The sequence below is a fragment of the Ursus arctos genome, unplaced genomic scaffold (genome assembly GCF_023065955.2).
Source record: "Ursus arctos isolate Adak ecotype North America unplaced genomic scaffold, UrsArc2.0 scaffold_1, whole genome shotgun sequence".
Classification (NCBI taxonomy): Eukaryota; Metazoa; Chordata; class Mammalia; order Carnivora; family Ursidae; genus Ursus; species Ursus arctos.
The window spans coordinates 77,641,056-77,659,289 of record NW_026622763.1 but is presented as its reverse complement, the minus strand read 5'-3'; the positions used below and the strand labels follow the sequence as shown (position 1 = coordinate 77,659,289).

At 36.5% G+C, this 18,234-nt stretch overlaps 1 protein-coding gene across 2 annotated transcripts in view; it reads right to left on the bottom strand.

The window, feature by feature from the left end:
• FAM117B (family with sequence similarity 117 member B) overlaps positions 1–18,234 on the bottom strand; it is a 74,100-nt gene that overhangs the window by 12,200 nt on the left and 43,666 nt on the right. Inside the window, exons 3-6 of one of the 2 annotated variants that reach the window (XM_026492154.4) lie at positions 15,691–15,783; positions 14,563–14,676; positions 3,311–3,454; positions 1,596–1,821 (exon numbers count right to left, since the gene is read on the bottom strand). In XM_026492154.4, coding sequence (XP_026347939.2) covers positions 1,596–1,821; positions 3,311–3,454; positions 14,563–14,676; positions 15,691–15,783 — 577 coding nt within the window. The remainder of the gene's footprint in view (positions 1–1,595; positions 1,822–3,310; positions 3,455–14,562; positions 14,677–15,690; positions 15,784–18,234) is intronic. The other variant, XM_057304105.1, reaches the window with a different exon arrangement.

Below are 18,234 nucleotides of genomic sequence, written 5' to 3'. Positions count from 1 at the left end.
AAGAGGTCCATCTCTATTCAGTTGCCAAAACTTCCTTCAAAGTCTAAGGAAGTTCTGAAATCTTTCCAAATTAACCTTATCAAAGCAAATACTTCTTTAACTGTGGCATTCCTGTTCAGTGTTGATATCCTCAGCTTCTACATTAACTTAAAATTCCTGATATGTTACCCAAGTGTTCTAAATTTTCAGTCTGACTGGGTCAGCTAAGCTATAAAATTTTTGCAGGCAGTAGCACTGTGGCCCTTTTCTTATAAAAGAAATTCAGAGAAGCTAACTAGTCACCAGTCTCCTAAAGTCAAATAAAGCATTACACAAAAAACATGGAGTTCCAACCTGTTACTGAAGTTAAAGTAGAAAGTCTGAGAAACAAGGGGCAGATTTTAATAGCCATGTTTTTTAAGGGGGGCGGGCAGTGTTACATTTGACTGAGCACTAAGTACCAGGAGCTGTGCTAAATAGTTTGCATTTACCATTCCTTTTAATCCTAACAATAAGTATAAAAGTAGTTAATTATGCAGATTCCTTGTAAGAAACACACAGCCCAACCAAAGGATTTAATTCTCTAAGTGTCAGACCTTGGTGCACACCGGAATCACCTGGGAGCATTAAGAACTATTGGTACCTTTATCCAACCCCCCAGGGGTTGTGATTTAATTGGTGAAGAGTGTTGGCCTGGAATAGCCATATTTTACTTAAGCTAGAAGCTGGTAAAAAAAGGTCCAAATAATAACATTTACAACTGCCCAAAGCTTTAACTGACTTCTTCAGTAAATCTTATGTTCTTTGCATTTGTTACAGTCTCAATAATTTAGGTGATGGATGGTACTGGCCAATTATAACTTTTTAGGACATTCAACACACTTGTGAGTAGGAGGTTCTAAATAAATTACTAAACTGGCAGAATTTACAAATATATTATTTCTCTCAAGTACACAGAGTAACTTGGGTTAGGCTAACAAAATATTGCCCTGATATAGACAGATGACAGGTCATGTTTGTTTTAAAAGGCAAGAACATTAGTAATTAATATTCAAACAGCTTAAGTCTCCAAGTTACCTTTTAAGTTGCATAGGTAGTACTGTAAGTAAGCCTTCCAAACTTTTACTACAGAATTGCCTTCAACACTCATTTTGCATTGACATAAATCAGCTTAATTCTTGTTAGAAATTTCACAAAAAGAGATTCTAAAAAACATTAATTTGAAGGTTTCAAGTTCAATTAAAAATACTAAGGTAGTAAAAACAAGACAACTAAGGTGAAAGAGAACAAAGTGCTTTTCAAGACAAATGTTCATTTATACCAAAAAGAATGTTTCTCACTAATAAGGAACTTGCATTAACAAGTGAAGAAAAAGGAAAAAAAAGAAAAAGGTACAAACAAAAGTCCATAAACCCACCCAACTAGACCATCACTTGAGCACCACAGTAAAACTTACGGTTTTATACTTCAATTTTTTAAAATCTATGTTAAGACCATAAGTCAAAGTAATTACCTTCGTAGCCTTAAGTGTGTGTGTGCTACTACAAAGTGAAGAGAATGAATGATACAACAGGTGGTGCTCGTTTATCTGGTAACAAATTCCTCCTGCATTGTACCTTTATCCCTGGGATCAACAAGCAGGTCATCAGCCGAACAAGGGCTTTCTTCGCTACCTTCGTTTGAGATGGTGAGGAATGATGTGGGGGACACAGACTGAGAGCGGCTGCTGTTGTTGCTTCCCCTGTCTGCCCCACCGGGGGTCTGCGTGTCAATGCTGCGTGTGCTGCTACTTCTCTGTACGAGGGGGGGAGGTGCACGATGGCCATCTGGAATATCTTGCGGCTGTTATAAAATTTTAAAAACATATGTATATTTGTCATCGATTTCAAAATTCACCACGAATGCACCCAAAATCAACGTTCCCCTATTGTTCCAGATGACTCACAGATCAGAAATGCCTCATTAGGCCTAAAGAGAAAAAAGCCTCTGTGCTGTTCCATAAGTGACATCCCTGTCTAATATGACCATCCTACTAAACACTGAGCAGCATATGCAAAGACTGGGGGTTAGGCACATGACAGGTGGTCAATGCTTGCTGAATGATAAATCACAATGAATTAGTTATCATGTGCTAAATATTTTTAAACTTGTGAAGAACTGCCATGGTAAAGGAGAAAAGAGGAGAAATCTAGGTATAACCCTAGGTTCTGTATCAGAAGAAAAGGTTATCCACTGTGTAAACTAATGATACTTGATGACAGGTCCTGTTACCTTCTCCCTCTGCCCACATACATCCCCCTGAAAGAGTTTTTCCAAAGAAACCTTTGTAAATAAGGGAAAGGTTAATGGTAGCAAAGGTAATTACAGGGGGAAATCGAGAAGAACATTCAAAGGAAATCTTGAGTGGCTCACTTGGCAGGAAAACCAGCTCCCTGTACACCTTTGGTTCATTTACCTTTATTACATCAGGGGGTTACTCCCATCACACGGTATGGACAAGAGGGTGTGGGGAGCTGTGTTTTTCTAAGCTAAACCAATCTTCAATCTTCATGGAGAGGCTATCTTAAGCATCAATAAAATACTACTTCAAACTCCCCAATTCCTCATTTCACTGAAGAATGAAAGCTTAAATATACTCTGTGACATGCTTTTAAATATAAACAGGAATTTTCTCATTGTGTCTTACGTAGGAATCATTCTTATGTCTTATAGATATTTTTTTAGAAGATTTTATTTATTTGGGGGGGGCAGAGGGAGAGAGAGAAGCAGACTCCCCATTGAGCAGGGAGCCTGATGCGAGGCTCGATCCCAGAACCTTGAGATCATGACCTGAGCCAAAGGCAGATGCTTAACCAAATGAGCCACCCAGGTGCCCCATGTCTTATGTGTATTACAGGTATGCAGAACTACACTTCATGATCATAAAGTCAAACAAATAGTAATTCACAATCAAACAATAAGGAACAGGCAGATTCATGCTTCGAAAGTATTTGAAGTCATATCCCTCCCTCCTCAAAAAATCTGTAATCTAAACTTTTGTTACATGGAGTTATAGCAAATCCAGTCTAGTGATTTTTAAATACGGATAAACAAAAAGCAGTTTCTGTTCAAGGACCTAAATTTAAGTCGCATCAGTTGTTTCTCGGAGATGCAAAGAAATGAAAACTTTTCACTCGCTAAGGTTGAAGTTTTTCAAGAGAGACAAATTTTCATTCTCTCTCAATGAAAAAGAAGAAACATTAAGTAAATACGGAAACTGAAATTGTAACTTTTTAAAGAATTAGAGAATAGTTAATGCGGAAGGACAATTTTAAGATATAAAATTACTTACTATAAGTTGTTCTTCCTTTTCCCCAGTCTCTTTAATTATTATTTCAATCTCCTGATTCAATCCTTCCACACTATTCCGGAACCGAGAGCTTGTTGATTTGGTGATAGGAATTACTGGAATAAGTGCACTCTTTGGAACAGGAGCCTGAAGAAAAAGCAGTGGAGGAGGAAGAAGAGAGCTTTACTATGTTACCTTTAAATTCTCTAGTTTGAAGCATACTTCCCGTTGACATTCATAACTCTAAAATAAATCAAAATTAAGTTTACAGGCCTCACAAAAAGCGTGAGTAACCAAACATGCTCCTTGGTAGACACAAAATATTATTTAAAGCCCAAACTCCAGACAACCAAAGTAGAATTACAAAAGTGTATTCACATCTATGAGGACTGTAAAGAAAGCAGGAATAAAGGAAAATACTGAAAGAATGTCAATCTCAGAAATTCTTTTATGATTGTAACAGAGTTCAGATTTTAGAACTTAAAAGTCCTCTAGTGCCACAATTATCTATACTCCAGGGAAAAATTTTTTAAAAGGTGATTTAGCAGAAAAAAATATTTTGGTTGGAAAAAACAAAATCAGTCCCAAAGTCCACATATAGCAGCAAGACTGTAGAAATGAGGATAACTTTCCTGTGAAATTTAATTATTTATACTTCCACTGTGATGATTTTAATATGTTTTGTTAAGGAAAGAAAATTATTTAACTCATTTTCCTCTTCTTCCACTGGCACAGCATTACTTTTGAAAAGAAATAACTGATTACATAATTAAAGGATATTACATGGTTTCCTGACAAGATACTTAAAGTAAAATATGAAATGAGAATTAGAGAGATATCCGCTGAAGTTAATAGCAAGAGCGTGCCAGAAGATCATCCTGCCTATTGTCCTGCTATTGAGTAAAGAAATATGATTAACCCATCCTTCCTTTAGGGGGGTTTCTTTGAAAAACCTCTCTTTCAGGAGAAGGTGGGCAAGGGGACAAAGGTGGCCTCTAATCATCACTAGTTTCCATTCAATGGATATAACCCTGTTGTCTGATATAGAACTTCATGTTAAACCTATATTTCTCCACTGCTTGACTTATTTCACTCTTTTGTTCCTGCTCACCTTTAAAAATAAATTTTTTTAAAAATAAGCATAATACAACAACAATCCTTAGAAAAAGCAAATTTCCCTCCTTGGAAAATTTGGGAGAAAAAAGCCAAGAGGAAGTTTCAATCTGGAGTGGACAGAAAGAAGAGATGGAAGTGAAAAGAGAATAGATAATATGAAAAGTTTGAGGGTACGGAGAGAAGACTGGGGAACAGAGGGACTAAAAATGGGGGAAATGAGAAGAGATTAGAAGAAAATGATACATGAGAAAGACTGTGAAAAGAAATTATTATTTTAAGAATAAAATGCATAATAGGGAAAACACAAAATAAAAGTTGTAGCTACTGTGTACAGAGCACCCATCTGCCGTGGGCCAGACGCCACATGTCCTTTCATCTCAATTTCAAGACTGCTCTCTGAGGTGGTTGCAGTGCTTCCCATGTCACATGCAGAGGAAGTGAGACTCGGGGCCCAAGAGTAAGCAATGCTGCCTCTTAGGCATCTGTGTATTGCCACTGCCTAAAAGAGTCTAGATCAGACATGATGCTTACTCAGCAAGGCTGGTGCTATGAGCTGAATGTCTGAGTCCCCTTTAAAATGCGTATATTGAAGCTCTAACCCCAAAGTGGCTATTATTTAAAGATGGAGGCTGTAAGGGAATAATTAAGGTTATGTAAGCATGGGGACCTGATCCAATATAAGAAAGGAAATAGTGAGGTGACAGGAAACGGACTCAGACTAAAGCAGTCAGAGATTAAAAGAAATCTACAGCTCACTAGTCTGAGTGGAGAGCATATTATAACATTTCTGTCAAGCACTCATCCTACCTATGCCTGGACTCTTCCTGTGTCAGGAAACAATAGCAGAGCACGGGTACAGACCAAGAAAGGTTTTAGGAGTTGGTACATATTTAACAGTTTTTTTTTTTTTTAACTGAAAGATACTCAACTCTAAGCTTAATTTTCTTTTCTCAACACCATAAAACAAATAACAGCTTGCACTGGATGCCATTTCCAGATATGCATTTGGTTTATAATTGATAGGTTACAGATATGAAGGGGGAGACTAAAAGGGAAGGATGCTTTGACAAGGTTTTTGCAAAAATGTTGACCTTCTTGGATGTTAGAACCATAAATATCACAAGAACAAAAAGCTTACGTTTTCTGGCTGTTATGTTGGAAAATGCACATACACAGAAACCTGCCAGTATCATAACCAACTGTATGTCTGATTACTGCTTGTCAAGGTAGCTAAGAAGTCATGCCTACACAGTTGGTAAGAAGTTTTTCTCAAATATAATCTAAATAACAGCAAGTATTTATCAATAATTTAGTCTATTTCAAGCAAAGGAAAGAAAAGAAGGGAAAGAAAGAAAACTGCCATTTCCCTAAGGTCAACACAGCATTTTAGGTAAATGAGGCAAAGGTTCAATTATAATTGATTTAACTAGTTATATGATTAGAAGAAAAGTAATCCACTCAAACTGCCTGGGCAAGATTTTCTTTGTTAAACATACTATTATTGTTCCAGAAGTGGAAGGTAATAGGCCTCTGATTGCATTCCTCACATAACCAACCATACTCTAAAATATCTAAAAATTTAAAAAAATGATTATACTTAAACTTCCATGCTTCATTCCAAGGATTCTTAGGGAATTTTATGTGTATGTGTGTATAATTTATTTTTCCCGTATCTATAGAAGTTTCTGTAATAAAATTTGTAAGTCTAAATATAAATCAGTATGTGCAAATATAACAGTTATATTAACTGAGAGATCATCTTTAGACAGTGTTGAAAGATTAAAAGTTCTTCACGGTACTAAGGTAAAATCTCTCCTCTCCCTGTCCCTTGGAAACATCAAGAACAAGGATCTGTTTTCTCAACTTTTTGTTTCTTTCTCTTCAAATCAGAGTATTTTTCCAATCAATTAAGGATTTTAATGAGAAGAATCACCATTCTGAAGTTTTATTTTTCCATTTACATTCTCCATGTCTTTACATACATTACAGTTTAAAGATCAAATTCTGCCTGGGGCACCTGGGTGGCTCAGTGGGTTAAGCATCTGCCTTTGGCTCAGGTCATGATCTCAGGGTCCCAGGATTGAGCCCTGAATCGGGCTCCCTGCTCAGCACGGAGTCTGCTTCTCCCTCTCCCTCCCTCCACTCGTTCTCTCTCTCTCTCAAATAAATAAATAAAATCTTAAAAAACAGAACAAGATCAAATTCTGTCTAAAAACTGTGAGTTAGGGGCGCCTGGGTGGTGCAGTCATTAAGCATCTGCCTTCAGCTCAGGGTGTGATCCCGGCGTTCTGGGATCGAGCCCTGCATCAGGCTCTTCTGCTAGGAGCCTGCTTCTTCCTGTCCCACTCCCCCTGCTTGTGTTCCCTCTCTCGCTGGCTGTCTCTGTCAAATAAATAAATAAAATCTTTTTTAAAAATTAAATAAATAAATAAAATAAAAACTGAGAGTTAGCCAACAAAGAAAGAAAAGTCTACCAAAAGGTATGGCCAGTACTGAATCTTCTAAGATCAATCTACGTTACAACTTAAATACCTGTTATCAAACTGTAAGGATAAGACTGTACAACAGGGAGTTAGGAAAGATGGGAAGAATACCCACTGAAGCAGTAGCTGAATAGAGATAAGAAATACAGAGTTAAATGAGGCAAGTAGGATAGAAAAAGATCTGTTCAGCAATTCAGCAGAGATCTAGGAGAGAAATATGTGCCAGAATATAACAAATATGAACCCAACATAACAAAAGGGAGGAGAAAACTGATGTTTGGAATGGTAAAAGAAGAAAAAAAAAATGGAACACATCAGGAAAAAAAAAGCCTTCCTATTCTACGGGCTTTTGAATAGGGGCTTCCGCGTGGCCCTGATCCCTCCTGCCCTGTCACGTAAAATTACTTTCATTTTGGCCTCCAGCAATCACTGTTCTCACCTGGTGTTCATCTCTTAGTTCTAAGCTGCAGCTACACTCTTTAATAAAGGACGTAGCATGGGGCACCTGGGTGGCTCAGTCGTTGAGCCTCTGCCTTTGGCTCAGGGCGTGACCCCAGAGTCCTGGGATCAAGCCCTACACGGGCTCCCTGCTCTGCTGGGAGCCTGCTTCTTCCTCTCCCACTTTCCTTGCTTGTGTTCCCTCTCTCGATGGCTGTCTCTCTCTCTGTCAAATAAATAAAATCTTTAAAAAAAAAAAAAAAAGACATAGCAGAAATACCTACTCTTTTGATTTCTAAGTGGTAAAATCTTTAAATATTTAAGAATAGCAATCACATCCCAGACTGGCATATGAAGATTCCAGTGCAGAGCAGCAAATTTCATTTTTAAATTGCAATGCCCCTCATTCCTCAGATGAAAGTTTTTTCCTTTTCTACCTCACTATCCCTTTGCTCTCAAACCCACCTAGGCCACTACAAAACTATAGGGTCCCCAGCCCATATGAAGTAAGAAAATCCTATGGGAGAGCTTTCTTGCCTGAGGCTGTAACAGCCAGCCAGAAAACACCTGCATGATATTTTAATTCTCACCTCTAAATTAATTTATGTGGCTGTGAAGATGCCAGCATCTCCCACTCTTCTGTTACTAACATCTGATTCTAATCCCTAAACAATTCTGAAATGTGTTGGCTATATTTTCTAATGAGAGTATTTCTTGAAATACTCCTTAAAAATATGACATTTTAAGCATCTGAGGGCTTTGTCAATTTTGGAAACCAATGAATGTGAAAGATTCTAAGAAACTTTGCAGCATTTGTTCCTCATCAGAAATAATCCCCTCCTTAATTTCCAGGGAAAGAACCACTCAAAAGAGTATGTGAGAATTATTTTCTAACTGTAATAAATCCATCGTAAGCCCAAGAAAAAGACCTCTTCTTAACTAGTGGTTGTAGACTATACTACTATCAGAAGAGCAATACTGTCGCTTGATTGTTAAGGAATACTAAAGGAATTTCTCCAGTAAAGTAGTCTACATAAAATAAAATACAAACAAAAAATTTTAATAACTTGGAAACCCATCAAGAGAAAAATCAAAGATCCCTCCCCCAAAATACTCAAACTTCTTAACCAAATAATGGAAAATCTGGGGCGCCTGGGTGGCACAGCGGTTAAGCGTCTGCCTTCGGTTCAGGGCGTGATCCTGGCGTTCCGGGATCGAGCCCCACATCAGGCTCCTCCGCTATGAGCCTGCTTCTTCCTCTCCCACTCCCCCTGCCTGTGTTCCCTCTCTCGCTGGCTGTCTCTATCTCTGTCAAATAAATAAATAAAATCTTTAAAAAAAAAATAATGGAAAATCTATACCTAGAAAAGTAAAAATATAGAAAAAGGTTTAAGCAAGATAGTGGACCCAACTAAATGGCTGAAATTTGGGAAATGCTCTACAGAATGTGAAATGTTAAAAATGTTCCTGAAGCATCTGTAATAACATTTTTCCATGTCAAATACCAAAAAATATATATAAAGAATAAAATATGGTATGATCTCAACAAGAAATGCAAAGAAAAAAAAAAAACCCAGAAGAAAATGTCTTTAGAGGATGAGACTCTGGATGATTTTTTTCTATTTGATTTAAAAAAAAAAAAACCCTTTATTAAGATATAATTTTTTGGGGCGCCTGGGTGGCACAGCGGTTAAGCGTCTGCCTTCGGCTCAGGGCGTGATCCCAGCGTTATGGGATCGAGCCCCACATCAGGCTCTTCCGCTATGAGCCTGCTTCTTCCTCTCCCACTCCCCCTGCTTGTGTTCCCTCTCTCACTGGCTGTCTCTATCTCTGTCAAATAAATAAATAAAATCTTTTAAAAAAAAAGATATAATTTTTCTATTTGGTATTTTTTGTTTCTAAAATTTCTGTGATAAGCATATAGATATTTTTAATAATAAAAGCTTAGGGCACCCAGCTGGCTCCGTCAGTAAAGCATGCAACACTTGATCTTGCAGTTATGAGTTAGAGCCCCATGCTGGGTGCAGAGATTACTTTAAAAAAAAAAAAAGAATAAAAATAAATAAAAACAAGATAAAATATAGCCCAAAATTTTAAAAAATAAAAGCTTTTAAAAATAAGTTCAATATGAAATTGGCAGAAATGCCTGGCGAAAAACCCAACTGGTTGATTACTTCTTTTATATTAGATCCTACCTCAAACAGCCTAAGACTTACTGAGCAATTATTATGCACCAAGAATTGCATTAAGTGTTTTATAATATTCTATACCATTTAATCCTTAGGACGACACAACAAACAGATATTATAATGCAAAGAAACTGAGGAACTTCAAACAGCAAGTGGCAAGACCCAGATCTAAGCTAAACAGTCTGACCTCAGAGTATCTGTACTCACTCTCTATACTGTTATATGACCTCCCAGTTTACTTTTTGGTTTCTACCATCTATTATTTCCAGACAAATATATTTGTATTTTATGTATTTGTTTTTAATGTTGGTTGGTAGATACTTTTTATAAGAGTTTATTGAAATATAATTCGCAGTATCATACCATTAACCCATTTAAAGTATAAAACTTTTGCTTTTTTAATGATTATTGAACAGAGTTATACAATCATTACAATTAATTTTAGAAGCACACTAAAAAAAAAAAATCCCTCACCCATTAGCAGTCACTCCATTTCCACCCAAGCCTCCCGGCAACAGGTAACTACCAATCTATAATGTGTCTCTTCAGGTTTGCCTATTCTGGACATTTAAGGGGAATCATATGTGTTCGTTTGTGTCTGGCTTCTTTCATTTAGCATAATGTTCTCAAGGTTCCCCCATGCTGCGGCATGCATCAGGACTCCCTTTTCACGACTGGATAATATTCCATTGTATGGATACACTACATTTATCCATTCACCGGTTGATAAACATCTGGGTTGTTATCAAATTTTATGAACCGTGCTGTTATGAACATTTGTGTATAAGTTTTGGGTTTTTTTAAAGATTTATTTATTTTAAAGATTTTATTTATTTGATAGACAGTGAGACAGAGCACAAGCAGGGGGGAGGGGAAGAGGGAGAAGCAGGCTCCCCACTGAGCAGGGAGCCCCTCGTGGAGCTCAATCCCAGGACCTTGAGACTATGACCTGAGCTGAAGGCAGACGCTTAACTGACTCAGCCAACCAGGCACACCTAAATTTATTTATTTTAGAGAAAGAGAGACAGCATGCATGAACACGGGGTAGGGAAGAGGGAGAGGGAGAGAGAGAGGAATAGGGAGAGAATCTCAAGTGCTGAGCATGGAGCCCAACACTGGGCTCAATCCCATGACCTATGAGATCATGACCTGAGCTGAAACCAAGAGTCAGACGCTCAACCAACTGAGCCACCCAGGCGCTCGTGTGTACAAGGTTTTATGTGAACACGTGTTTTCAATTCTCTTGGGTACATACTTTAGAGAGGAAGTGCTGACTCATATGGTAACCCTATGTTTAGCCTGAGAAACTGCCACACTATTTTCCAAAGTGGCTGCACCACTTTACATTCCTATCAGCAATATATTAAGGGTTCCAATGTCTCCACATCCTAACACTTAGCAGTCTTTTTAATTTTAGCCGTCCTAGTACATATAAAGTAGTATCTCATTGGAATTCTTAACCGCATTTCCCTACTGAACAGGGAATGATGGGGGGCATCTTTTTCACATACTTAGTGGCTAGTTGTACATCTTCTTCAGAGAACTCTCTATTTAGATCCTTTGCTCATTTTTAAATTGGGTTATCTTTTTATTACTGAGCCACAAGAATTCTGTATATATTCTATATACAGGCAAGTGCTTTATCAAATAACATGATTTGTAAATATCTTCTCCTATTTTGTCGGTTATATTTTCACTTTTTTGGTAATGTCCTTTGAAGCATAAAAGTTTTTAATTTGGATAAAATCCAATTTATCTACTTTTCCTTTGTACTTTTGGTGTCATGTCTAACAAACCATTGCCTAATCCAACCCCACATTTATGCCTACGTTTTCATCTAAGAGCATTTAGTATTAGCTCCTACATTTAGATCTTTGATCCATTTTAAGTTACTTTTGTACATGGTGTGAGGCAGGTGGATGTATTTTTTAACTCACGTTTTAAAGGCTAGAATTGGCTACTCTTTCACTCCTATCTCTCCATCATTCCCCTCTCATCAATCATCAGCTAACATAGATTTTAAAAACTCAAACTCTGAAGTCAAAATGCCTGGGTTAATACTAGCTCTGTCTCTTATGACCTAGAACAAGATTCCTAAATTCTCCGGGCCTTAATTTTCTTGTCTGTAAAACAAAGACAGTAACAAGCCCCACCTCAAAAATGAGGATTAAGTGCTAACAATACATCCAAAAGCTGAGTAGAGTGTTTGCCATATTGTAAGCACCTAATAGACTTCAACTATTAATTACTGGTTTTTTTTCCTTTATTTATTTGACAGAGAGAGAGAGAGAGCACAAGCAGGGGGAGCAGCAAAGGGAGAGGGAGAAGCAGAGTCCCCGCTGAGCAGGGAGCTCCATGCAGAGCTCAATCCCAGGGCCCTGGGATCATGACCTGAGCTGAAGGCAGATGCTTAACCGACTGAGCCACCCAGGCATCCCTAATTACTGCTTTCTAAATATCATTCAGGTTTGTTCATTCTCTCCAGCACTATAGCTTCTACCTTATTTTAGGTTACGGTCATTTCTTACTTGGATTATAAACCCTATTCTTAAATGGTTTTCCTGCCTCTAATCTTGTCCTCTTCCAAATTCATTTTCTACTCTGAACTCATAATACCACTACTAAAATCAATCCCCTCCATTTAAAAAAATAGTTCTCGGATGCCTCTAGGACAAAGTCCAAACTTCTTAACAAATCAGACATGAAGACTTTTAGGTTTGGCTCTATTTAACTCTCTAGCCTAATCTCTTACTATTATTATCTACCTGGAGCCATGATTTTTTTCGGGGATCCGCTTAGACGCCACTTCTCCGACAAGCCTTTATTGATGGCTCCAGAGCCAGTCCAAGGATAATACCCCTTCTGTATCAGTGTGAACTCTCCCAAACACTACCAACACATTCATTACACTGTGTAATAATATCTTACTTCTATCTGAAACTTGGTGGGGGGCAAGCCCCAATATTTATCACTACATCCCCTAATGAGTACTACAATACGAGCTATATGGTAGATATTTAATAAATGTTGCACGGATGGAGGAATGACCTCAAAAGTATACAATCTCAAAGTGGTACTTTTCTCCACTAGAGAAAGAACAAACTAAAAGAAAACCATACCCGTAACTTCATAATATTTTCATGTTCCACGGTCTGAAAGTTTCAATTAAACATGAATACCAGTGTCACAGCTATCATGATGCACATGTGTTTCATCTCTGGTTGGCTATGAGCACTCAAAAAACTCAAGATGTTTGCCGTATCAAGTGTACAAAACTCAAGTTATATAAATTTATCTTTCAAGTTACTCTATTTTCTAGTCCTTACCTTCTCTGAGAAGAGATGCGTTAGAGTTAAAAATGAACTTTGTGCAAACGCCAATAATGTTATTAAGCAAATTCAACTTATTAGAGGGGGAAAATGGAAATTTTGGTTAATTTTACTACATTCATTGCTAATTTTAATGCAACTTTAAAAAAAATCACTTCAGAAACTTACTAACTCCTAAAACGTATCACTTAATTCAATGAAGTTCAATCTTAACTCCTACTCTACTTGATGATAAAAATATGAGTTTGGAGGGGCGCCTGGGTGGCCAGTTGTTAAGCATCTGCCTTCGGCTCAGGGCGTGATCCTGGCGTTGTGGGATCGAGCCCCGCATCAGGCTCTTCCGCTATGAGCCTGCTTCTTCCTCTCCCACTCCCCCTGCTTGTGTTCCCTCTCTCGCTGGCTGTCTCTCTCTCTGTCAAATAAATAAATAAAATCTTTTAAAAAAAAAATGAGTTTGGAGATAAAAAGTGGCCTTATCTCTTAGAAATACATACAAATTATTAACGGATAAATTAGAGGGAGTAGAAGGTTGGCAAATTCACCTATAAAGCTATCTGAGTGTATAGCTTTTTGAAAGTGAAGGAGTTTGGTTTTTATTTGGTATTCCAATTTTGACAGTTATTAGTCTATTCAAATTGTTTATTTCTTATTTCATCAATTTTACATTTTCTATTTCTCCAAACCTAAATCCAGTTTGTTTAGGTTTTTATTTATTTTTATTTATTTATTTTTTTTAAAGATTTTATTTATTTATTCGACAGAGACAGAGACAGCCAGTGAGAGAGGGAACACAAGCAGGGGGAGTGGGAGAGGAAGAAACAGGCTCATAGCGGAGGAGCCTGATGTGGGGCTCGATCCCAGAACGCCGGGATCACGCCCTGAGCCGAAGGCAGATGCTCAACCACTGTGCCACCCAGGCGCCCCTTGTTTAGGTTTTTAAATGTATTAGTGTGTACTCACATTTCATAATTAAAATATCTTATAAATGGAAAAAAGCTGTTAAAAACTACAACCAAACTATAAATTTATGAAATCAAATTTGACCCATGTATCAACACTTAAGGGCAAAATTAATTTGAAAAATATATATACCTCTAGTTATACTTTCTCTTGAAAAAAAATCCAAATATACTTGGCTATCAGAAGCTATCAACCTATAAAAGGGATTGGCAAGCTTTTTCTTGCTCTTTTTGCCAAGGATGCCATGCGATTTCAATTCAGTTAAGGAGAAATGCTCCCATGGTGAGCCATCAAGAGCAGTTCATAGGGTTCTATAAAGGAATCAAAGCAGTTAAAAGTTTTCCCCTACTAAAAGATTTTATAAGAGGTATCATTATGATCCTCAATCTTCAGATGAGGAAATTGAGACTTAGAACAGGTTGTTCATCCAGGATCTGATTCTATAGCCAATGCTTATCTCTCTCTCTATTATTCTGCCTCAATATACTGAATTGATAAAGACAAAAATATGGTAAATCAAAATATGTGATTAGCTATGCCTTCTAAAAGTCAAATCATAGATCATTAAAGGAAAGTATCATTTATCAACTTAGTATTCTGGGACTTTTTTAAATTAAGGTTGATTCAGTATTTAAATATGCTTTTGGACATTTTTATCCTGAAGAGTTACCTATAAAATAACATATCACCAGGAAAACAACAAATCCCTTGTTTGGATTTTGTAGTATTTGTACTCCTACCTGACACTGGTTAATAGCTGCATGGTTGCCATGGAATGGAGACTGCCTTTCTTTATCTCGATGATGTCGACTGCTGTGTTTACTTCTCTGCAATTGCTGGCGTAATTTGGCAATCTGAAAAGGGGAAAAATAAAAAGTGCACCAGTTTTCCAAGCTACATGAAACATAGCCTTGCTTAATAAGAACCAGTAAAATTCACCCTTAATAAATCTTTTGACTTTTAAAACCCTGTCACAAAATCTGATTTACTGTACAAAATTTATATATATATATATACACACACACACACACACACACACACACACACACACGTTATATGTGCTCATATGTGTATACTTCTTTTGGAGAGAAACAAAAATTATGTTCCAACACTGTTCAGAGCCTTCAAGCTTCCCAAGTACTTAACCAACGAAGTTTTCAGCACTTAGAATAAAGTACATTATAGCTTTCTCAAAGAATTAAAAAATAATGAAAATTATTCTCATTGTCCTAAAAATGAGTCATTTTATTTAGATTTCTTTAAACACCTAACCTTCAATAGCTCCAAAATTAAACAGTATTTAAAAATCTATTCAAGCCATGAATGCACTCACAGACACAATCTTTACATAACAAATACAATTTCAATCAATATCCTATATTATTTCTTGAATAAATCTTTGTTTTATTTCTGTATTAATGTAAAGTGCAAATATGATAAGCACAGAAAATGGTAATCAGCATAGGACCATAATCAACTTGGTTCTATTGGGTTACTGAATTTCAGAAACACTACCATTATATACAGAAATAATAAATGTGAATTTGTTGTATCATTACACTTTTATACATCTGACACTTAGGTTATGTTAACAGGTATGGACTCTTGTTTAATAAAACAAAAAGACAAAGAAAAACACATAATCTGGTAAGTAATGTGTACATTTCCCCCATTCAAATCTTTATCCAATCAATGTACTATTTTTATGTTATTTTTCTAGTAAACAAAACAACCAAAAAAATAAAAATAAAAACAACACAAAATAAAACAATGGAAACTGACAAATCCTTGTTGCCTATAACTTCAAGGAACTAGCCAAGGAAGGGATCAAACTTCCACACCTAGTTCCTTGGAACCACTTTCCTGACCTCCTTAAGTTGATCTGTACTTCCCCACGACGCTGAACGCTTGTGAGACCCTTTCTTCTTTTCCGAGTATTCTTCGGCCCATGCACTCTCTGTCTATAATGGGAGAAAGAAGGAACGGGTAGGTTTACCATTTAACAATAAACGTATACCACATTTGCAACAAGACGGATGGACGTTTACGGCATTCTGCTCAATCAAGTAAGTCAGGCAGAGAAAGACATGTACCATATGATCTCACATGTGGAATCTAAAAAAACAAACTCAGAGAAACAGAAACCAGATTTGTGGTTATCAGAGGTACTAGAGGGGGAATCGGATGAAGGTGGTCTAAAGGTACAAACCTCCAGTTATAAGATAAATAAGTATCGGGTATGGAATGTATAATACGATGACTATACTTAATAGTGCCGTATGGTACATTTGAAAACTGCTAAGAGAGTAGATCCTAAAAGTTCTCATCACAAGAAAAAAAAATTTTTTTAACAATATGAGGTAAAGAATGTTAACTAAACTCATTGTGGTAAGCATTTCATAATATGTATTCTAAGTCATGCTGTACAAAAGCTTATACAGTGCTGCATATGTCCATTTTATCTCAATAAACCTGAAAAACAGTTCCATTTCTTAAAAAAGTATACACTTTTCTATTATACAATACATTCCCATTAAAGAAAATTAAGTACTAGAATATTTAAAATAACACAATGACCCAAAATTCCTCTCACACCAGTTACTTTAATTATAATATTTTAGCCTATTTCCTTCATTTCTATTATTAGTAAATGCTTAGTTATTATTTTTACATAATTGTTAAGTATAGCATTTATTGAGCAAATGCATACAAATAATAGCTAACATTCCTGTGATCTTATTATGTGCCTTATCATGTGCTAGGCACTTTGCTTTATGGAAGTACATTTAAAGATCTTCACTGTATTATCTGATTGAATATATACGAGAAGCTCTACAAGTTCTGCAGATAAGGAAGCTTGATAGTTGCCTAATGTTTCACAGCTAATAAGTGGCAAAGCCAAGATAAAAACCTAAGACTCTGGAGTTCATAATCTTTTTTTTTTTTTTTTAAAGATTTTATTTATTTGACAGAGATAGAGACAGCCAGCAAGAGAGGGAACACAAGCAGGGGGAGTGGGAGAGGAAGAAGCAGGCTCATAGCAGAGGAGCCTGATGTGGGGCTCGGGATCACGCCCTGAACCGAAGGCAGACGCTTAACCGCTGTGCCACCCAGGCGCCCCTGGAGTTCATAATCTTAACGTCTATACTATGTCTAGCCTTGATTTCGATATCTGCAAAATATAGCCTCAAAAATGGTAAATCCTTAGTGGTTCTACAAAATCCAGATTTTAAAGACACTATAGTAGGAGAAAAAAAATTCAAATGAGTTCTTAGTACGTGAAAATATGCTCAATCTCACCCATAAAATAAATCTAAGTTAAAACTTCACCAAGACTGGGCAATTTGATATCATACTCTTTCCTGTGTTGCTGGTGAAGTGTAAATTAGTACAGCCTTTCATGGAAGGGGACTAAGCAATCGCTGTCAAAGTTACAAATGCACATACTGTTTCATTCACCTTCTTTTGTAATTTATCATGCAGATGTACAAAATATGTATCTTTATGCACAAAATGATATAGCATATTACTCCCAGTAACACTATTTTTACAAGTTAAATAAATAATGGTGTGTCTTTACAACAGAATACTTATTAGGCTATAAAAAATAAGGAAATTCACAATAATCTGTGAGATATTAAGTGAAAAAATCAAGGCTCACTATAGTATGTGTAGCAACTTCCTATGTAAAGTATCTCTGGAAGAATATACATGGCAAGGAAAGAAACAACAGTGGCTGCCTCATGGGAGGAAGATCCTTCCTTCACTGCATATATTTCTGTACCTCTTAAATTCTGTAGTGTAAGAATGAATGTATAGCCTATTCAAAACAATACCTCTTTATATACAGATGGGGGGTCGGGGGGAGGACTTTTAAGGGAGAATCTTTCTATATGAATAGAGTAATGTCCTTAAGTAAAAAACAAGGTCTCAGAAGAACATATACACATCACATATAAAATATTCCTTCCAAAAATATAATAACTTGAATTTAATTGTGAAAAAACAGACTCAAGTTGACAATATTCAATAAAAATACTGGTTTATACTCTTAAAAAGTATCAGGGTCAGGAAAGACAAAGAAAAGCTAAGGAACTGTTTCAGATTAAAGGATACTAAAAAAACATAGCATCTAAATGCCATGTCTGCTTCTTGACAGGATCCTGGCTTATAGGAGAAATTACTACAGAGAACATTATTGAAGAAACTTAAAAGCACCGTATCCATGTTAAATCTCCTGGATTTGGTAATTACTTTGGTAATTTTTATTTAAGTCCTTGTTCATATACATGTTTAAATATTTGAAAAGAGTCAGAATGTCTGCAACTTACTAATGATTGGCAAATAGTAACAACAGCAAATATAGTTACACCAAAAAATAAAGAAAAATATAAAAATGTCTACTGGTGAAT